Raw genomic sequence first — 22934 nt, 5'->3', positions numbered from 1 at the left:
GTGAATAAAAAATATGTCGGACACTAATTATTATTCAAACACATCATTTTTATGTTTCTTAACCCTCCTGTTACCTTCACATTTACTAACATATTTTACCCTCGGGGTCAATTTGACCCCAGCAATTAAAACCTCCAGAAAATTATTAGAATTCATATTGTTTCCCAAGTTTAAGTGTGAGGTACTTTATGTTTGTTTGTTGACTACCTAAATAGCCCTTTAAATATATAAAAAAGTTGATATTTCTTATATGTTTGACAGTGAAAAACAGCATGGGGTCAAATTGACCCCAAAGAACACCGACATTTAACATTGCATGGGGTCAAATTGACCCTAAAGGTAACAGGAGGGTTAAAGCATGTAGTAATCTTATGTTAAGACTAAAGATTAAAGCCATGCTAGCGGTTGCTAGCTAAATGCTAACAACAGCCGGCTAACGTGCTAATGTTTAGCAAGAACAGTGTTTGCTGTGTTTTGACTTCATGCTGAGTTTCACCAGTGATATTAATGTGGGGAACATTGGTATTTGTAGCGGGTTTTAATCCAGCAAGTCGTTCCACACAATACTAAAATGTCACCCTCATGATGGCGTAAGAGGAAAAGTCAAGGGAACACAAAAAGCAATAGGATTCCTCCTCTGGGGACCAGGATAATGTCTTTACAAGCAATTGTGGAAATCCATGTTAAGATATTTCACATAAAAAATGAACTTGTGAGTCAGCTGAAAAGCATTTTTTTATTATTACTTATTTTTAACAGCGTTAGTATTGTAGCAAGACATACAGTATAGGAACGATTAGAAAGCATAGCACCAGAATCAATCATTCATTTCTTTTACACATGCTACATACATACTGTAGGTACATATGAATCTTAAAAACATCTTTGGATAAAGCATGGCAAACAAGCACACCGTTTCTCTATCAGTACTAATGCCCATTCAATATACCACACTGTTTACAATTCAAGTAGGAATATTAAAAATACACATATATCATAAGTTACAAATCTTAACGGTTATTACAAAAAAGGATTACATTTCTACAACATGTATGGCACATAGTGCATCAAGTATTCTTTAAATTTCTGATACAGACCTCATAGAACAATTGCCCATCATAAAAACAAATGATGGCCAAAGGTTTTCTAGCTGCTCATTGACTTATTTATTTTTTAGCCATCCTTTAAATCAAAAAGAAGCTGCATTGTCTGAGAAGAGAAACATCTGCATCTACGTTCTAACTTTGGTTAAAGCTTCACGTCAGTGTACCAGCATGTTAGGTTGGTAGCTGGAGCGGTCATGTTGAAAGTCACTTGTGATGAGTTGGGTACGACTGAAGGGCAGATTTCCTCATGCAGGGGTATATCTGACATATCTGGCAACCTTACAGCTAGATTACAGCTACATTAATGAGAGGACCGTTACATGCATTAGAGGCAGATCCTACATCTGCCAAAAAAAACAAAAGCCAGTGTTTTTCTTCTGAAGATCAAAAGTAATTCCAGTAGTTCTAAAGCACCATTTAAAAGATCCTCATTTCAGGTTAGTGGTTAAACACGACATATAGTAGTAGGCTAATACTTTTTTAGCAAAGCAGACAAAGAACAAAAAAACGACAATGTCTTCTCTGCTGGTAGTAGTCATTGTACCTTAAAACATAGAACATATCTACAGTCATTACAGAATAAATATGGTCAACATAAATATATTACCACGCATATCTCAGTAGAGTATGGATATTTGTAAGAGGTAGGAGTTGCAGGTACCTACAGTAGGCCCAACGGAGGGTGTTAGATGAGACTTCACACCTGATACTGTGTCACGGTGTAACAGATAACGTGTTTATGTGGCGTCACTAGAAAGAAAAAACAATCCTCAGAGTTTAAAAAAGCCACAAAAGACTTTTAGAATGTACTTAAACGACAGGAAATATTGAAATATTTCAGCTATTTCCTCCTCACAGCGCTGGTGTTTATTCTGTCTCTATGTGACAGTTATACGTCAGTCAGTGTATTCGCAGTATTAGTTTTGTGAAATACCTGGCAACAGATGACAGCAGACACTTTAGAAATACATAACATTGAAAACTAAAATGATCTGCAGTTGTTCTAAAGGCTCCTCGTGCTCTCCTAAAGTTTGACCTCGGACAGAAGGCAGGTCATATCAGTAGTTAGTTGCTAGCTTACTCTTTCTTTAAGTTTTGCGCCCCCAAATGAAAAGTTCAACATTTTAGAAAACACAGATTCACTTACTTGCGGAAGATGATCATATTAATGCCACACTCGTGTCTGCATGCTAAATGTGAAGCTACAGCCAGTAGCCAGTTAGTTTAGCAAAAAGACTTGGAACAGTGGTAATCTTAGTTGGTCCCGCACATAATATTTTAATAGCAGCCCAATAAAACTAAATGGTTTTGGTTCAGATTAAACATATGACATACAACATGCTAATTAATGACATTTAGAGCTGCTGGTACACAGCTTTTGTAACTTGAAACGGAGCCAGGCTATCTGTATCCAGTCGATGAAGCTAAGCTGAGCGGCTGCTGGTGGTCACTTTACATTTACCGTAAACAGAGTGATATCTCCAGACAAAGAAGTAGAGATAAAATAGCAACGTGTCAAACCTTTCCTTTAAGCCTTTTAAAGGCCAAGAATATCTGAAGTTTTTAGTCTTAAAAAATACAATGTTTTTGTATTACTTCCTTTTTGATAAATTAACCAAATGACCTTTACACTGTAAAATACAACAACCATCCCGCACTTCTTTGACCAGAGGATTGCATCGGTTAATACAAACATACAGTACATCAATTGTTACATTGTCTTATTGATTGAAAGTTAATTCTGTAAAAATGTGTTTTACCAGACATATTTTCTTTCATAGATTATGCTTCACTTCACAGGATAGCTGTAGGCCTTTTTTTATTTTTTTCCAAATATGAGGAACTTAAAGTACTACGTGTTTCTCCTGTAGTTGCTTTCCCAGTGTTTTGAAATGTTTTATCCCTTTGTATTATGCACAAAAGTGTCCAAAAAAAAATAACGTTGTAGGTTCCAAAGCACAGACGTTTTTGATAGCGATTGCAACACTGGTGTCATGCAGATATAGCTCTTCTTCAAAGTTAGCCGTTTGGATGAAGGACCAGGCAGTGGCCTTGTAGCACTGCACAGGACTGGACATAGGGTCTTGTATGCGTTAGCTGCCATTTGGGAAGTGGGTATGTCTCAGTAGGATGATCGCTGTTAAATGCTCCGCCACCACCACACTTACAGATGACGACGAGGTCCAACGAATCACTGTTATTGCATGTTTCTGGGCTGGTCTTCAGAATAGTTCAGGAGTTTGGTCCCTGCATGGCCCTCAGTGGACTTGAAGGAGTAGGCCGTTGTGAACCTGGGGAATGCACTTCCCACAGAAACCACCACAGCGGCCGTAGATTCTTGCTCCGTCCTACGGACAAATGAGAAAGGAAAGAGTGGGCAAAGGGCAGCTTTTTACACGGAGAATGGACACTTCATAAATGTCATTGGGGATTCCCCTTTAGTGAATCAGACAGAAATACAACACGGAAATTCCGATGACATTTCAACCATCTCCCGACATGAAGCCCAATTCCAACACTATTTATTACATAATCCATTCCTTAAGAGTCAAATAGCCTCGGGCATAGAGAAGACATCCGTTATATAATTCTCCCGTGAGCCTCTTACCTCAGATCTGTGAACTTTGATGGAAACATAGTTTCCCTGCGTCGTCCACTTGGTTTCTTCAGCCACTTTGAGACCAGTGCCGATCAGATTAATGCTGAACTGGCCCTGAAAACACACATCGGATTTGAGTTTTTGCTCTTATACTGCTGAAGGAAGGGCCAACATGCATACTACTATGTGGTGAGCAGCTTGAATAGAGTCATTATTAGAGTAATAATGATGTTATTGCCCAGGACATGGTGTTACAGGGGCTTATAGGAGAAAACATGTGTAGAGGTCTCTTCTTTGACTTTCAGGTCACTAACACACATATGGAACAAAATGGGACGCATGAAACATTTCTATGAGCTTATAATATGAAGTATTTCACCAACCTGGGGACACTTGGCTGCACTATAACAATCTCCCGCCGTAGCAAAGGGCACAGGTCGACCAAGAAGAGTCTGGGAAAACTGGAGGTCCGTGACTGATAAACAGCAAAGATACAAATCTAGAGTCACGATGTGCAACAGCAGAAGTAAACATAGACGGTTAGACAGCTGCTCGAAGGTAAACAACCACACAGAGCATCTGCAGTTGCAGTTTATGCAAGTCCGTTTTTATAGCAGGGTTGATGTTACTTCTGTCACATCGCCAGATGTTTCTCTCTTTCTAAGACATCAGTCTACAACACAACACTTCTTCCTTTGAGCTTTTGAATATTTGAATAGTGTAAACCTCAAAATCACCGTGCAAATTCCTTTACAAAGTTCGAAATATTGTGAAATTCCACATTTAAATATCACAGAATGAATGACCTTCAAAGTCATATTTGCGATCTGGTGTATCAATTATATATTGACCAACTAAATGTTTCGTCCAAAATGCATAATAAAACATTCGATAAAAGACGCGTTTCCTTTGAGTTTATGATTTACTGAACACGGAAACAGATCCATGATGAGCTACAGCAGATGTGTGAGGATCTGGTTATGTGTCAATCAAATCTCGGTTTTACATTTTAAAAACCTGCGATTCAACCTAGACCTTGTTTCCGCGACTCTCTTGTTCATTATCATTTACCCGGCATTGTCACACATGAAAAACATGACCGGTAACCCCCCCCCCCCCCCCCCCCACGTGGGCCTGTATAAAATGATTATGAAGTTCACGAGAGGCTTCCCTTCATCTTGAACTCATTATCCCCCCCCCCCCTCAGTTCTCTTCTGCCTGAAAGCCAAATGAGTATCATGCAGAGGGGGGTGGGAACATGTGCTGTCAGGACCCAGACCAGACGAGGAGGATGGGAGGATGAGTGTGTAGGTTCTGATCCAACTTCCCCTCAGCACACACACACACACACACACACACACACACACACACACACACACACACACACACACACACACACACACACACACACACACACACACACACACACACACACACACACACACACACACACACACACACACACACACACACACACTCAAATCAAAGGCATACTCAGACGCAACAGGGAAGGTGGAGCAGACGCCAATAACGAGCAAAGACGTCTGGCCTGAAGATGTGAGTATATTTGCGTGTCTGTGAACGTGTGATCGCTCGTCTGAGTAAGTGTTTAACCGTGATGCAACTGCATGCACGGGTGTGTGTGTGTGTGCGCGCGTTCGCCAAAGAAAGAAATGTGCGAGGCCGCACATGATCTGTCCGTGCTTTCAGAGCAGGCACGCATGTCTGCACGTTGCACGCATTCCTTTATTCTGGCGCTCACGTGGATCTGCCCGAGAGGCCCGGTTTCTAGTCCTCGCCCGGCGGCGTGTACGCCGAGCGCTGAAAGGTCATCGGTTTGACCTCCGCAGAGAGAGAGCAGCGCATGCAGCGTTGGGACGAGGGGGTGCGAAGCACTAAGACGACGGCGGCGTCCGAGGGTTAAAACGCCACCGATGTCTCGTTACAGTCGCCCGAGGAAGGCAATCGCACAGGAGTTACTCACTCATTATCCTCAGGGAGCTCAGGTCCAGACGGACTTTGTGGAAGAGCGTGTACCCGGCGGCCGAGTAGTCGTTCCTGCAGTCGCAGTCCCGCCTCCGGCTGCCGTTAAACGGACACTCGAAGGGGTTCAGCAACCTTCGTTTGAAAAACAAGAAGCATCAGGAGACCGAACGCTCCGGCAGACACCGTATTCACGTGCAGCGCAGTCGTTCTGATCGACAGGTCACATGACCGGCGTCGCTGCATGGTACGCACCTGTGCCCGTACACCTCGGAGTAGTTGTCCGTCTGACCGCTGCGCAAGGTCACGTACTCCTTGGGGAAATCGGTGTGCATCTCGGCACAGTAAATCTGAAGCCAAGCACATTGAGACAATGAACGAGAGGCTGCGGGGAAGCCAAGGGAGGAGCACATTTCTGACAGGACAGGCATACCTGTAGTATCCGGGACTTCACTTTGAGATGGTATTCCCCGTCCATCTTCACGCCCAGCCTCATCTGGATCTCTCGGCACGAAGCGAATAACTGGCCTGGGTGAAGACATAGGAAGGCAGGAAGGAAGGAGAGGTTTCAGTTCAACTGCAAGGAAACGAGAAACTTTGAGAGAAACTCAAGGTCAGCAGCTCTGGCGTCAACAAATGTAATGCGACGGATTGTACGATGCATGAAACACATCTACACGAGCAGCAACTGCATCCTGGCTCTCGTCTTCTTAACCCTCCTGTTACCTTTAGGGTCAATTTGAACCCATTCAATGTTTAATGTCGGTGTTCTTTCGGGTCAATTTGACCCCAGGCTGTTTTTCACTGTGTCAAACATATAAGAAATATCAACTTTTTTTATATATTTAAAGGGCTATTTAGGTAGTCAACAAACAAACATAAAGTACCTCACACTTAAACTTGGGAAACAATATTAATTCTAATAATTTTCTGGAGGTTTTAATTGCTGGGGTCAAATTGACCCCGAGGGTAAAATATGTCAGTAAATATAAAGGTAACAGGAGGGTTAAATGAGAGCTACCGTAAACACCTCATTGTGTCGCCTCCTCTGTTTCCCAGAGTGCTGTGGAGCTCATCTCGAGCTGATTAGCATTCATACTTGACCGCAGAACTGGCTGTCACCCGAGCATATCGTTTTAATTTCGCCAGTGCCTGATTTGGCCGAAGCCAAGTCGGCAATGAACAACCCAATGCGCAAGTACGCCAAAACACATCTGAAACGTGGGGGGACCGAGCCGACGACCTTTGGCCTGCTGCCGGGGTTCTGCCGAGCTCGCAAGTGCACAATGAAGGCTGCCTCGGCCGCCCGGCGCACACACCCCTGGGACCTTTTGACAGACTGGCCATTTCACACGATGTTGCAAACCGCCTATTTATTGTTTCAATAAGAAATCACTCCAAGAGGCTTCAAGTGGAGGGCGCTGTTCCGCTTAATGTGTTCAAACGAAGCAAAAACACAATCAGACACGGTGCTGGTTGCCATATACAGCACAGTCAATTACATAGCATCACTCTACACACTCCTGGTTGCTTGCAGGCACGACTCTCCACTACCCTGGATCAGATGATAGACTTTTAGAGTTATGTACTTAACAGCTTAAAAATACCTCTTACGGGTGAGAGGAGAGGAGAGGGGGGAGGAAGAAGAGGGAGTGGGTTTCCACTCACATTCTCTGGCTTGACATGCAGCTTGAGACTCCGGCCTCTCTGAAGGTCGGCAATGTTTGGATGGTTGACCTTTGGAGGTCACACACTCCACTCTGCGCTCCATCACTCCTGCCCCACAGGTCTGCGAACACTGGCACACACACACACACACACACACACAGAGAAACATTCAATCCCACAGCAGCAAAAACAACGATTTAAATAAGCTGCGGCCGGAGCCAAAGCCGCCTATCATCGGAACGCACAAGTTGTTTTGTGGAAGTAGAGAATTAAGCTCGAGAGGATTTGCTTTTCGGGTTTCACCTTGCTCCACGGGCCAACTTTCCAGTAGGTCGTGTGTGGGCAGTCCCCGAGGAGGCAAGGCCGGGAGCCGGGAGGGTGGGGCTCGGCGCAGAGGGTGCCGGTAGAAGAGGACCGGGCCGCGGCATAGGGCCGCCGAGCCCGAGAGGAGGGCGTCGCGGAGCAGGAGACCAACCGCTGCTGGTAGCCCACCGCGCAGCTGGCGGAGCACTGAGCCACGCGGACACAAGGACATATGAGGACATGTGTGCACAGAGCAGGAAGGTCAAATACAAAAGTGATTTTTTTCTTATCGGCCTCAATGATACTAACGTGCTCCCTGTGGGCTCTGGGGTCATTTTCTCGATTTTACAATATTTTTTAAATTTATCTTTTAAAGGCACTTGCATATGACATATATTCATGTGTTTTGCATAAACAATTGCAGAACAATCTCAACTCTCGATATAATGAGGCACAAGAGTCCTAAGACAAAAGTGTAAAGAGATAATACGGCCGTAAATCTGAAAATTGTAGTTCGATTTTTTTAAACGTACCTTTTCCCATGTGGACAAACTGCTTTTAGTGTTTTAAATTAGTTTACCAAAAGTTGGGGGTTTACAAAAGCATCATAATATATGAATACAATTGTAGCTACATGTAAATAAATGTCTAAAACCATATTTTATTTTCGTTTTTTTAAGTAGAACTTTGGTCTGTCACACCGTTCACCCAAATGATAGAAATGTGACTGAGAAATAATGAAGAATATACTGTCTGACTCAGTGTCCGTGATTTCTTCCGTTTCCTAGGCCGATTTCAGTTGAAATATAAACTGATTGTAATGTATAAATCCTTTATATCCCCAGAATGTCAACTTTTCATGAAACAAGCAAACCGATGAGGTCACATTTGGCTCTGAAAATTTAAATGAGCATTTTCCCACTGTCGTCTTTCTCCGCTGTATTTGTCGTAGAACAACGCTCGGTCTTTATTGCTTCTTCTCTTCCTTACCTGTGACCATTCCCCCGTCATCCACGCGTAGTGGCAGGCGGCGCCTTCGCAGGCCTGGCGTGATGGAGGCCGGGGCGACGGTGTACAGTAATCCTCCCGGACCGGTGTCATCCCCGGGCCCATGCACCCCACCTTCCTGCTCCTCGTGCCTTCTCCACACGTCGCATTACACTACGGGGGAAGAGAAATCAGTCCGAGTGAGGAAGAGTTGGCAGAGGGGGGGCAGTGTTGTACAACATCTTTGACTTCTCCTCAGACTCCCGCTCGCCTCCTAAGCTCTCCAAATAAACACGTCTCATTATTTGGCGGCTGAAACGAGGAGAGCAAATTAAGTGTTTGTGTGGCATTGCCGAGATTAGCGCTCGCAAGAGGCGCAAACCCGAACACGTGTTCAGGTTCAAAATGCTGCCATAAAAAGATAAAAGTTAAGCTGTTCTCCCTTGGGGACCGTAAGGGGTTATAGGATCATTTAGAAGTCACGATATGGACAAGATTCTTAAAGTTTATTCATGAAAAAAAGAAGAAAAAAAAGTCATGGCCGTACTGTGACAAGACAGAAGGCGGGACGGTTCTCTGAGGCAACGCAGACGGGAATCTGAGCACTGCAAACATTCTGCAGCGGGAGGACACGCCGCTATGTCCCTACATGGTGCCCCCTCTTTTTATGCCTCACAGTCGAGGACAAAGCCCGGGACATTAAAGACCGATGAGCAAAGAAAACAGCAATCTGCTCGCGTGACACGGAGCAGCGATATCCAGCAGCACAAAAGGGATGACGGCCACGGGTGCTCAGAGGTTTGATAGGATTTGCCGACTGATGGTTATCACCAAAGCCCTCGCGATTGATGTGAGAGAGAGAGAGAGAGAGAGAAGGGGTACATGCAGGTCGTCCTTTTAACAGTACAGAGAGAGAGCGAGAGAGCTGAGATCTCAGCCAACAAAAACCTTAATGAGATGGTTAGACATCTGTTCGTGGTGAACTTGTAAAGAAGGAGAATGAGTCAGTACTCACTTCTTCCCATTCACCGGCGACCCAAGTGTAATGGGCGAGGAGGCATTCTTCAGACTGGCAAGGCTGGACGAGGGCGAGACGCTGGCGAGCGTCGCACAGATCCGCCCTGACCTGACCGGTGCCTTTGAGTCGGCAGTAAACGTCTCGCTTCTGCACTCCGACCCCACAGGTGACAGAACACTGATGAAGCGAAACACACATCAGAATGAGAAAAGGGCAGTGAATGCATCTTAGCAGGATATATAACAGGTAAGTATCCTTATTCGGACACCAAGCCAACCTCATTTCTCTCCCTCCGCTCACGTCACACCCGAAGTTCAGTTTGCTCGTCGTGTCTCGCAGAGCCAGATATCTCCACGGCGCGACAGAAAGGTTTAAAATAAGCGGCCGCTTCGAAGGCCAGGGTGCATAATCAGGAATGTAGTATCCTGTGTTTTGGCAGTTTAAGTCAGGATGCTGCGGCCTCTGCTGCTTTGACTTTCGTCCGTCTGTATTTGCGGCAATTATTTCCAAGTGGCTAACTACGGTACTGCAACACGAAGAATAATGTGGCCCAAAATAAACAAGTCTGATAGTTCTTTTTTAATTGTTTATCTTTGATGTGCTAAAACACGGTGGCACAAGAAAAAGAGTCATAAAGTCAGCGAAATGACTCAGTAATGTGAAGTATTTTGAGATGAACTACTGCAGGCCAAACTAGGCAACATTAGCAAAATCACTGAGTGTGTTCATTAAGTACCGGAGTGTTTTAATGCTTGTGAACTGAAGTTGTCGTTTTGCAAGAGAAGAATTGTGTTGCCACATGTTTGTGTGGTTTGCAGTGTCGGTTGTACCGCTTTGATGCCCCTGAACAATGTACCTAATAGATCCAAAAGGAAGTTTGTCGCTTCTTTGTGCGACGTATATCTGGGGTCACACGGAGGTCTATCTTAAACATCTCTTTGATGTGCTTTGAGAAGCATACCTGCATACGGAGGAAGCGCTTTGGAAGGCTTGAACTGATCAGCCTGATTTCTCTCCTCAAGACCTCAAAGAACAGTTTTTATTGTCTCAGCCATTTCACAAAGTCAGATAATCTGTGCATTATTCAGCAGATATCAAATTTCACCAAAACGTCCAGATGTATTTACGTTGTTTGTTTCTAGCTGTGGTTGTGTGTTATCATTACGGAGTGTGTGTGGTTGAATATGAAGGGGTAATCACAACAGGAAATCTGACCTTAAAATACCCAAAAATGGCTTTAAGAAAAGAAAAGAAAAATCCTACAAAACATGAACATAAATGTTCACTGTGAAACCGGATTCTGTAATCCTCCAAAAGACGAGCAGTCCTTCTATCAGATGCGATATGATTTCATCGTGGTGGTGACTGAGTCCCACCAGACCATATCAGCCTTTTCCCCCTTGTTTTTCTTTTGCACAGGAAGTAATCTATCCACCTTTGAGACAATGGCTTTTGATGGATTTGTATTCGTGATGCTCACAGGTGACCAAACTGTCCATTTTACATCCGATAATCTACAAAACAAAATGTATTCTACTGAAGAGATACACCCTATTTCGGCGGATTATTCACTGAAACAGGAATATTCTTTTTTTTATCATGCATTTAAAAACACAAACAAAATGCCATTCCCCTCACGAGAGGCAAATATTTTAAGAATCGGATATCTGAGAAACATGTGTGAACAAAGCCACAACTCTATCTGCATTGCGACATAGCTCGGGACACAAATTAGAAATTAATTTAAAGTAAATCGGATGAGAAAACTCTGTGACAGCAATCTAAAATATGTCACTGAATATATGAGTGCACATCAAATGATGGATAATATTATTGTGTCCTTGGCTCAATAGGCAGTGCTCTAACATGTTGTATATTACACCCCCACTTAGAGGTGAATGAGCGGCTCGGGTCGCTGTGGAATAACTAACAGTGGGTGTTGAGGTTTCAAAGTTGTCACATGCATGGATATTAAGACATAAAACATGTATTTATGCCCGAGTTGAAAATGTTATGGTTGCTGGTGGTATGCAGAGGAAGATGATTGCTTCCAGATGAGAGAGAGACTTGTGGAAGGAGGAGGAGGGCGTGGGTCTTGACTTTTTGGGATTCAACTGCTACTTGGCAAGCAGGAGCTATATGGTAGATCTTAAGAATATCCATCCATCCATTATCAATACCACTTCATCCTCATTAGGGTCGCGGGGGCGCTGGAGCCGATCCCAGCTGACAGGGCGAAGGCAGGGGACACCCTGGACAGGCCGCCAGTCCATCTCAGGGCACACAGAGAGACGCACAACCATTCACTCTCACATTCACACCTATGGGCAATTTAGACATCAATTAACCTGACTGCATGTGTTTGGTCTGTGGGAGGAAGCCGGAGAACCCGGAGGGAACCCACGCTGCCACGGGGAGAACATGCAAACTCCACACAGAAGGACCGCCCCGACGGGGAATTGAACCCACGGCCCTCTTGCTGTGAGGCGACAGTGCTAGCCACTACCCCACCGTGCTGCCCTTAAGAATATCTTATGTATAATTATCAAATTTTTCAGGAAATATTGCTCAACCTAGTCGCAAATTCAACTTGACCGGGATGAATAGTCAACTATGTGCCATGTGACTCCTCCCGTGAGGATGAAGATAGACACTGTGACGATGTGCGTCTTTAACAATGGTTCACATGACTTGTTTGTGATTGTGGTCACTAACAATGTCGACCCCACACATAATTAAAGAGCTTTACGGTGTCTTTTAATCATAGTTTTAGTGCCGCAGCTCCCCGACTACACTGGGTTGGCTCATTCTGGCTCCGACTTAGAAATATAAACGTATGAGTCGATAACACGTCAGTTTCTGAGTTCCAGATGTTTCCCGAGCAACAATGGCCAACAACAACAAGCCCTGATTGCAGCTTTGAGAGGCAACCAGGGCAAGCTCTTTGTCTTGAGATGGTGTCCGCTTGCTCTTCAGAGTAATCTGACAGAGCAGGCCAAAGGACAACCCGGCAGTCCTCCTCTCAGTCGGCTCTTCGGCTCCAGATGAATTTGGCTCCGCGCATTTTTCGTCCCCGTGGGATCTCGACGTGACTTTGAGCCAAAGCTGTGTTGCGTGCATCTCTTTCCGCTGACAGCTATCGTGGCTGTGTGGTTGGCTCCGCGTTGACTGTGCCTTCACCCCCCCTAGCGACACCCCTATGCGTGGCCTTTACCCCCCCCCCCCAGTGTGCAGTGGTACAGAAACCGGCTGTGCGTCAGGACATGTGTCGTTCTTCACATCATGCTTTCATTTGTATGGGAGGCCCCGCACCCCGGATCTCCATGCTCCTGTGTTCCATTAGGAGAGCGTATTTTCGAGCAACCCCCCCCCCCCCTAATTATTTCATGCAAAGCATGCGACTTGCAGCGTGCAATTCTTTTACAAACATGCCGGTCAGTGTGTGGTCTGAGGAGAAGCTGTATGTCAGATTCATCTTCACAATCATTCCAACACTTGGTCTGAATCATTTAAGCCTGTATCTATCTTCACGCCGGGTGCACAGCATAAACACTTCTACAAAACTCGCCTGCTGTGTTTAGCTCACACTTGTTGAAAAGACACATCACTCTGGAACCGAGAATACCCCGAGTGGTGATTGCTGTGTGTACACGTCCTGCATCTGCAACCTCTGGGGACCCGTCAGCTGTGTTGGGGGGGTTGTGCGTCAGCTGCTAGCGGGAGTTACTGTGAGAGCGGTCCCCAACGGGGAGCGATAGAGGAGATGGGGAGGAAGAAGAAGAGCAAACATACCTCCGTCCACCTGTTGGCCTTCCAACCGGGACACCCCCGCGCCCGACAGGCCTTCTGCGTCCGCGGCCGAGGAAGATGACCGCAGTGTTCCTCTTCTATTTCGGTTTGGTTCTGGTGAACGCAGGCGACGTCTCGCTGCTTGGTCCCCCGGCCACAACTCACCGAACACTGGAGAGGGATGGGCAGAGAAGGGGGATGGGTAGGAAGGATGTTAGCAAAGCTCTGCTGGGGAACGCAGCGCTCGACCTCTACCGATTGGGGAGCACAGTCATGGTTACAAAGAGGTGTTAGAAAACGGCACAACAGACCCCCCCCCTCCACAGAACGTAGACACCAAAGGGGAATGAGCAGAGCCGTAGCATGCGGAGTATAACTCAATGTTTCTCTCGCAACATGAAGACCCTTTAGACCTCGACACAAGAGCTCTCGGCGCACCCTCGTTGGATTTCATGGCCAAGTGAACGCACCGCAAACAAATGGAACCGAGCGACTGAAATGGATTTCGCCCAAAAGCTTTTGTCAAACACTCGATTTGAACCTGTAAACAGAGGAATTATTTTAAAGAGCTGCCGTGAAGTCGAGGCCGAGGCGGAAGAGAAGGTGGAGAGCGAAACACAGATGCATGCACACGGCAAGACCGTCGTCTGGTACGAATGAACCAGAAATACTTTGGGAAAGCCAGAGAGAGACGGGCGAAGACGGTGCGTGACACCCTGACGGCTCTGAGATTGTCGATGGAAATATTCAGAATTCGGTCCTCGTGAGGCCAGACGGCAATTAGCATGCCCGCTATTTCTTCTTGACGAGTGAGCGCCCCCATTCAGAGCAGCTCTAAAAATGGGGTGCTGGATTTCGAATACACAAGACGAGGAGAGTTGCATTTTGTCTTGGCATATTTTCCAGTCCAGATAATAAACAGAATATTGCATTGTGCTCAAATTATGATGTCAGAATGTTGCATAACGCCAAACACACACAGTATATTTGCTCGTAGCGCTGATCTCTCTACAGCTGATGCAACGCGGAATCCTCAATTTGCAAACGTCTTGAGGATTTGGGCTTTTCTTTCTTCAGTTTCTCGTTGCTGAAAGGCGTTTATTGAACGTTAAAAAAAATAATTCACAGATCGAGTGTCCATTGGAACCCTTCCAACAAAGCCACCTCCGGCCTTTTCTTTTTTAAGTGTGGTGCGGGGGCCACTGGTTTGACACTGCACACACATGTCAATTACGGAGGCATTTTAAACACAGGTTTGCCTCAGCTGACGGAGAAACATCAAAGCCGAGGGCCGGAGCCGAGTGAGTAGTCGTGAGCACGGGAGGATTCACACACCCGCTTTGCACACGCACTCAAAAATGATAACACAACTCCCCCTGCTCTACCTCAGACAAGAGCAGAGACCGGCAACACATGTTGGAGGCGGAGAGCTGGCCCCTCCTTACTGCTGTAAAAGCAGGAGGGTGGTGGGTGGGTTGGGGGGGGGGGGGTGGAAGAGGAAAGAAAAAAAAGAGGGGAAAAAAAGGGAGGAAGAAAGGAAATCGCAGCCACAAACGGGCTGTGCTCCCTCAGCTGAACTGTATCTGCGTTTTTAGCGGTGCGAGAAAAGACGCTGCATGGCAAAGTGCTCCTCCCTCCACCCTGCCAGCCTCATCTGTCAGCCATTAGTTAATCAGGGCTGGTCACACGGAGCACAGAGAGCTGGCACGGCTTGTGGGACCAGAGGACAGCTTCACCTCTTGAGAGCAAGAAGAGGGCAAGGACTCAGGGACCCCTGCTCCTCGGTCCACAGCTGGGCTGCTTCACTCACCAGCACCCACTCAGGTAAGACTCTTCCACTTATCACCTACGCCTATGCTTTATTCTCCTTTAGATATAATAATAATGCGGGAATGCGGAATGTCAAATTTAAAATGGATGTTTGCATGTCCCTTTGAAGGCTGGTGCCGGATGATTAAAAAAGCATATGTTGTAACATGAAAGTATTTTGGTGTATGTACTTCATCTGAACTATATCTACGTGATATTCAGTTATGTTGGTGCTTTGAAGTGTTTTGGGCTTCTCACTTTTACATGAAGGAGAGGAACTTCTTCAGAAAAACACATACATCAATGGGTCACAAGGGAAATGAAATACGCTTGAGACGGACCTGCCCGCCCATGTTGTCGCAGTAATTAATTTCACATGATTAGGCGCGTTAGAGCTCATATAATCCCGTTGAGGTTCCTCGAGCCGTTATGTGGATTACCATAAAATGGGACGGCTCAACCGCTTCTGTGTTAGACAAGTTTGTTCCAAGCAGAGCAGAACTTCTCCAGAGAAAGATATAATTGATACGTAATGAACAGGCAGCTCTAAATGATTCTATACTTAGTGGCTTTCTTGATTTGATAGTTTCTGGAACAAATCACATAATCACATAATTGAGTGATAAACGAGAGGCAGCTAATTCATGCCTTTTCTGAAAGAGCCCGGGGAGTTTTAAACAGACGTCAGACGTTGACTAAATTAACAAAACGTGATGGAACGTGCGTACAGACATGTCTCCGACAGATAACTTCTACCCGCATAATCAGACTGATAGGAGATCATTTTCTGTTGAGCGTTAATGTCTTTGTCTCGGCCAGGGAGGCGTCAACCTGGAGATGACCCCGCCCAGTGCATGTCTGTGAACAGGTAAGCCAATAGGACACATGGAAACTGTTAGGCATCCGAGAGGAACTTGACGAGAGTTTAAATATCTGTCACTCAGCCAACGTGGCTATCGGAGCAGCTAATTCTGAGCAGTACCTCACGCAGAGAAGGTTCCACAAAAGCCAACGCGGATCAAAACGGCCTGGTGTGTAAATGTGCTTGTGTTTGATTAATGATCCCATGGAAACTGTGGTAATGTGCTAACTATAATTACACTTGTGTCCATAATTGAGTGTTTTGAAAACTATGTCGGGGCTCAGAAATCAGAAAGACCATCGTAAACATCATCTATCATCGTATCTTTCATCATCTTGATGATGAAAGATATTGTATTAGGGAACACCATCTGCAAACAGGACTAAAGCCAAGTTACTAATGTGAACATTTAGAATAAATAATGCATTAAGTATAAAGTTCAGACCACAAATTAGTTTTCTTGTTGTTATACGTGTCCTATATTTAGTGGTTCCAAGTGAGACCATATCTTAAAATGTGAGAGCCAAGGTCGAATTCCAATCCAATTGCAGCACGCTCGCAATGCAAGAGGATGGTAATACCAAGCATCTGGTAACTGTAGTTGCACAGACTCTTCAAAGGAGATCTGTGTTGACCCGGAGCAAGAACAAACTTGCAAGTGAAAACTGTGAAGTAGAATCGTACCCTGGGCTACATCTCGTCAAGGTCGTGAGATACAGTACAGATCTACGGTATCCACGGTGAACCATGCTCATTCAATCTTCATTAATCTGCACTCCAATGCCTGGAGTAATAGTTGGGAACCGAATGCCCTTCACGACATTGTCATGTCTTTTGCGATAGCTAATCGTTATCGCAATGTCCTCGGGTGCATGTATTAAACTGTAAATCGGAGAAGGAGACAAGAGGGAACGAGGACATTCAGGCCGCTTTTTTTCTTCTTTTATCCGTTTCAAAGACAGGAGTCAAAACAACACATGTTGTAAACATGGGAACAGCTGGTAAGAGCGGCGTCATGGGGCAGAGGAATGTCAAGAGTCATAGATCTTTTATCCATCAGGCCATAATAGCTATGCAGGCTCGTTTGAAACCACGCACAGGAGCAGTGAAATGATCAGATCCAACTCGCCTCACGCTTACCTTTATTCATTTTACCGCGATTGGAGCTATAAAAAAACATGAAAACAAAAAAAATACATGCCTCGATATCCAGGTTAAAAATCCAGATCTGGTTCTACACTACAGAGGAATTTGAGATATGAGGTGTAGATTGTTCTTTGTTATTCATTTGAGAAAAGGAGATGGCATGCTATAGAAACATGTCACTGTCTCCATCAATGCAGTTCCTGCACTTTGCCATGTTTCAAGAGTTAAATAAACAACCGGTTGAGTAGGCATATACAGTTTCTCCAACACGGTTTCCTTTTTAAGTCAACACCACTCAGGAAAGATACACCAAGAAACCATAAGTCAGAACGAGATGACAAAAAAAAGTTTTCCCGCTTGTCTAAACATTCCACTGAAAGCTTTTTTCCATTACTATGTTATCCTGAAACATCCAGCACCGCTCAAATTTGTACTCTGCTGCAGATGGAAATGAGGAATAGGTGGGTGGGTGGGTTTGGGGAGGCGGGATTTGATGACAAAACTTAAAAAATAGAACTTAAAAATACAGCAACCCAACAGGAAACTTAGAAAGTAGTTAAAAAGAGTCTAAGTCCATCAATAAAATGATGCAAGGAGAGAATTATATAGTTAAAAGAGAGCAATCCACACCTGGTATGCATGTATCTCATAACCACATATGCACAAGCAAAGCATTAGTTACATGATTCCTTTCATAGCATTATAGAGGCGATAGAGGGCTCTGTTGGTATTGAAGTGCAAAGTGCAGTGTTCAGCAAAATCGCTACTGCTTTGTATACCTAACCACCCACATCCCTTTGTCCACTGAGTCTGTTTCTGAAGCTCTGCTAAACCTGTGTCTGATTTCAGCCGAGTCCATTGGGCCTTGACAGTGGACACATGTCTCCATCTGATGAACCCGAAAACCTTTTATCAGTGAGAGAAAAAAACAAAATGATTCCTGCTGTGCACTGCCTGGTCGACACATTTCCAGAACAAGAGCAAAAGGGTTTGAAACGTCAGAAATAAACATCAGGTTTTGGTTTCAGCTCCTTGAACTCAGCATGAAGATTTGTCTCAGTCCACCCGAATGCATAATGCAGCGGTTCGTAATGCAAAATACCGCCAATCCGAGACAGCTTTTGTCACTTTAACAAATGAAAAGAACAACAACAAGTTGAAGTGAGTCCTGAAGGTATGCGTAATAATAACAATACAAATAAAAAAGGCTTGTATTGAGCTGGAAAAACAAGTCAAGAGAAAAATGTATCAGCAATCATTTTGGCAATTGTTAAATTAATCAAATTTTCAAGCAAGAATGGCAAACATTTCATTGTTTCAGATAATAAAATTCCTGAACATCTGTGGACCAGTAGCCCTGCCAACATATAACCATGAGAAACAGACCTGACAGTCAAATAGTACGATACAAGTACCGCTTCATCTCTAGCTCTTTCAGAGTAGCTAAAACAGCCCTATGCTAAAGTTTAAATTAAGGACTATTATCCCCCTGTTACTTAAAGTGGGCTTGAACATCCAATCTATCACTGTCCCTTCAACAAGAGGGGGAAAAGCTCTTTGGCAGAGACGTCGAGTCCCCCCACAAACTCCATTTGACTCCATCAACGTGTTAGCGCCGACGGGCCCAAACAGGTCCGGGCCCCATCAAGTCTGATGTGGTAACCTGTGAGAAGAATATCCATTTAAGTAGAGTCTATGAAGTGGCTCCTAGAGGCCTTCAACCACTTTATAAAACTTGACCAACGAGTTGAGGAAAAGCAGGCCCACTCAACCCGAGTCAGAGTGAGGCCAAGTTCCCTCTGAGCCCCGGGTAGAGCGATCTAAATGCTGCCAGACGTTCAGGGCTTGTCTCTTTTCATTCCATCTCACTGCATCTGCTCCCACCTTGGATCACCCACAAAATAACATCGACCTTTTCTCAATGGGCTCATCTATTAATTTTCTCCAATGCCCTACACAAACTCATTGTGGTTCGGAGTGAACTCGGATTAACTTCCAGATGGTGCTTTTTTTCGACGGGGACAGCACTAATATCATCATTTAACTGCTCGTGATGCTTCAAGACATTTAGAGGATGACTGTGCAAGTTCTGGCCAACACAATCTACATTATAGCAGATAATATGTGAAGCTTATCTTCGTGTATTTCAACTACTTGACCCAAAAGAGGCTTCAATTCCTAATGAGAAAGCCATGCCGGGATCGATATATTCAGAATTTGTAGATAACTCTCAAAAGTGTCTTGAGAAGCGCTATATAAAAAATATATATATTAAAAAAAAGATTATTAAAGTGGTTTTTTTGCCTCCAAAGCGTTAATGGTTTGCCAAAATCTGTCGGCCCTAGTGCGAGACTCTTAACCCAGAGCGTCTTAACCCAGCAACTGAACTATTGTGCTTTCTCTTAAAGGCCGAATTGAGACAATATCTCCCTACGACTCAGATTTAAAATCAAAGCCGTGACAAGAGCCGTGCTCGTGAGGACCACAGGGGACCGTCTGGCCTCCGCTTCGCCGGCTCACACTCCACTGGCACATGTGCAGGATCAGGAAACACGAGGCCGATGATGTCACGGCCAACTGACCCCAGGGTGACAGGTTTGCAGAGTGTTCTTGCCCACTGCCCCGAGGCCAAGGTCAAGTATGTCAATGTTGTGCATGTGGGTTTCATTTGAAGCGGCGTGGTTAGGTCACAGATGCTCAACTGCGATCCCCCCGCATGGGAAAGCCCCTCTCGACAGGAAACGGTTTGTTTTGGTTCGCAACAAACAGGCATAAATCACTCAAATGATGCCTCGGTCGCCCATGTATTATTGTTGCGACTGGCACACACCACGTTGAGATTTATTTTAAGGTGTGTTATTAGTTCATGATATTTGCATTTACTTGTTGTGTCGTATATGTTGCACTGTGTCTGAAACCATAAATATCTGCAATAAATTGTTTTGTGTCTTTTCTTCTTTATACATGACACATGTGTTTTGATTATGAGTGTTTGGGAAATTAATATAGCTTTGGCAATCATTCATTCATTTTGAAGGTGTCTCAAAGAAATGTTTAAAGGTCCAGGGATTAAAATAGCAGCAGAATATTTTTGAGGGATAAACTAAACTATTGATTTAATACCATTTTAAATGGTTCTTATTGATTTCATTGAAACATTTTTTTTTAATGTCCTTCTAATATTGAACGGCAAAAAAAAATATGACTATTGATAATCAAATGTTGTCAGGCAGCAATACACATTTAGAAATATTGTAAAATGGTAGTACATCATCAATGTTAAAGTTATTTCCTTGTTAAACAGTATTTTGGTTTATTTCCAGGAATGTAGCCAACCTCTGAAACATGAGCTGAAGCACAAAGGCGTGGCTGCTTTACAAGTAATGCTATTTGTAGGGTAAATAAATAATAATATGAGATATTTAGGGAGAATGTAGACAATTTGTGAAATGTATTTGAGAATTTGATATATATTTAGATTTAAAGGATTTAATTAATTAGCTACTACTGCAAACGGGTGTGATTTATATTACTGCTGTAAAAGTGTGTTTTTTTGGCTTAGAAACATATTTTGAGGGTCCTAACCGAAGAGGCCATTACATAAGGTAAGATGCAATTTGAAGCCATGAGAAATATTTTGACAAAGTTATTTAATGCAAGAATCTTGGATCATCAGCTCCTAAACATTGGCATTACAATACATTGTTTAAATGGCACAGAGGCCTCCTGCAAAATGTGATAGAGGACATATTTGTGAAAGTACTTATATAATCATTGCTATCCTCTGATTTAACCATTTTATGTTAATCAATGTAGTGTTTCACTGTTGCTTCATACGGTTATACGTAGCTATATTATGATGTGGTCTACTTCGAGTTGCTCGAAGAGCGTGTTAAAGTCACTGGAATCGCTTCATTATTCGAATATTCCGCCTAATATTACTTCTCACATGTGCTTTAATTCAAAGATTGACCTCAGGAGAATATCAAATGATTAAATCAGCAGTGTTCTGTAAATACTGGCTTTCCAGGGCTTGCATTTGGATCTCCTCAACTAAACAAACCTTGCCAGCACGCATTAATACCAATTATTGTTGTAGTAAAAGTAATACTCTGCAGGTCTCCTGCCAAATGCATTACAGAGTGCTCCAATAATGCAAGCGTAAACAGATGTGCCACCCAGCGGCAAAGTTGGATTAGGACTGCGCACCGTCTGTTTTCTCCAGGGACGTTAGAACATGAAATGTTAAATTGCGTAAAAGGAAAAGGCCTGCAGCGCTTTTACATGACATTATGCAGAGGTATGTGAAGTATTACAGATCTTTTAAATATGCCCCCAAAGACTAAATTATTATAGAAGGGTTATAAAAAAAGGGGGGGGGGGGCTAAATAGAATGAAGTCAATTGAGGGTCAAATACCAAAATACCACATAATGACCGACAAGTCAAGTCTTTTCTATGAGTTTGTAGTAATTCACCAGCACGCTATAATAGTGCAAAGACCTGTATATATTGCATGCCCATGGTTTACCACAGCATATTAGTGGACTATGAAACTACTGTATACTGCTGTATCAACAACTGAAAGCAATAAACTATATTTCCAAGTGTTATTCTTATGCAGTGAACTGTTTCTTATTTTGTTTTCCCATCGAGTTCCCTAGAGAGACGTCCGTAGGTTTTACATGTGCTCATAACCTTGAGCTCTTCCTCCCGAGCAGAGAGTGAGAACAGAGGTTGTTAAAGGCACAGACCTGTGTTTTGTTTGCCAGCAAAATATTGCATTTAGAAACAACACAAATTCCACAGTTATGTTTCTTTAATAATCTTTACAATGGGGAAAAAAGCTAATTCAACATGTTTACGTATTTTTTTTTGCATGTGAATGAAATAAATAGCAATAAGAACAACAACCAACCAAAAATATGAAAAATAAAATTGAATTGCGCCTTCGAGTTGGGCATTTTTTGCACCACAGGGGTTTAAAAAAAATAAAAAAAAGGAGGGGGGAGTGAAACTGCCATGGCTGAGGAGTCTTGGTTGCAGTGAAAGTCTGGGTTGAGAATGACACACGAGAGAAGCAAAAGAAAAAAGAAAAAAAAGGAGAGCGCACACATCCGGACTGAGAGGACGTGGCCGTAAATCTAGAGCCAGCTGCAACACTTCACCTGGAATATGTGTCATGATAATGTCACGTTGCTTTAAGCGGAATATAATTCAAGGTGCTCACATGTTATATTTAGAAGAGCCTGAATCTGCAAATCCGCACAGTGCCTGACCTAGAGTTCAACACATACTCAAGACTTTATATGGCAAAAGTACGGCAGCTCCTGCATCGAGCTTTACAGTTGCACAGATCGAGTTCGACGTTTTCACAGCGCTTTTAAACCCTGAACTATCCTTAAAATGTAACTTAATACCCGGCTGAATAGTGATATCTACACTGCCTCGTTACATCGATAACCACGCCCATCGGTGATGTCATTGTGTACCGACACACCTCGGAGGACGCCTCTACATCGCCGCGGCAACGTGAAACCTTATGACCGTGCCAAGGGGATTTAGATGTTTATGATGTTGTGATCCTGTAAACTTCCAAGAACAAAAGTTTTCAATCTGCCAGAATTCCCGGGAGTATAATGTGTTAAGTATGGATTAGAAACTA

General features: G+C 43.9%; 1 protein-coding gene and 1 long non-coding RNA gene across 3 annotated transcripts in view; one reads left to right on the top strand and one right to left on the bottom strand.

Annotated features, from left to right (window-relative positions):
* Positions 1-717: 717 nt before the first annotated feature.
* Positions 718-22934, bottom strand: part of LOC130195453 (A disintegrin and metalloproteinase with thrombospondin motifs 20) — a 76886-nt gene continuing 54669 nt past the window's right edge. The window contains exons 29-39 of one of the 2 annotated variants that reach the window (XM_056416985.1): positions 13457-13624; positions 9662-9841; positions 8650-8820; positions 7660-7866; positions 7357-7486; positions 6122-6216; positions 5944-6038; positions 5690-5823; positions 4089-4180; positions 3715-3819; positions 718-3454 (exon numbers count right to left, since the gene is read on the bottom strand). In XM_056416985.1, coding sequence (XP_056272960.1) covers positions 3365-3454; positions 3715-3819; positions 4089-4180; positions 5690-5823; positions 5944-6038; positions 6122-6216; positions 7357-7486; positions 7660-7866; positions 8650-8820; positions 9662-9841; positions 13457-13624 — 1467 coding nt within the window. In that variant the 3' untranslated portion in view covers positions 718-3364. Of the gene's footprint in view, positions 3455-3714; positions 3820-4088; positions 4181-5689; positions 5824-5943; positions 6039-6121; positions 6217-7356; positions 7487-7659; positions 7867-8649; positions 8821-9661; positions 9842-13456; positions 13625-22934 lie in introns of those variants that run through there. The other variant, XM_056416984.1, reaches the window with a different exon arrangement.
* On the top strand, positions 14989-21882 carry LOC130195460 (uncharacterized). The gene is made up of 3 exons (XR_008832067.1): positions 14989-15277; positions 16082-16130; positions 19679-21882. It is a non-coding gene; the product is annotated as an uncharacterized LOC130195460 (long non-coding RNA).

The sequence above is a fragment of the Pseudoliparis swirei genome, chromosome 6 (genome assembly GCF_029220125.1).
Source record: "Pseudoliparis swirei isolate HS2019 ecotype Mariana Trench chromosome 6, NWPU_hadal_v1, whole genome shotgun sequence".
NCBI lineage: Eukaryota > Metazoa > Chordata > Actinopteri > Perciformes > Liparidae > Pseudoliparis > Pseudoliparis swirei.
Note: the sequence above shows the minus strand (reverse complement) of the source record. Positions and strands in the feature narration are given on the sequence as shown.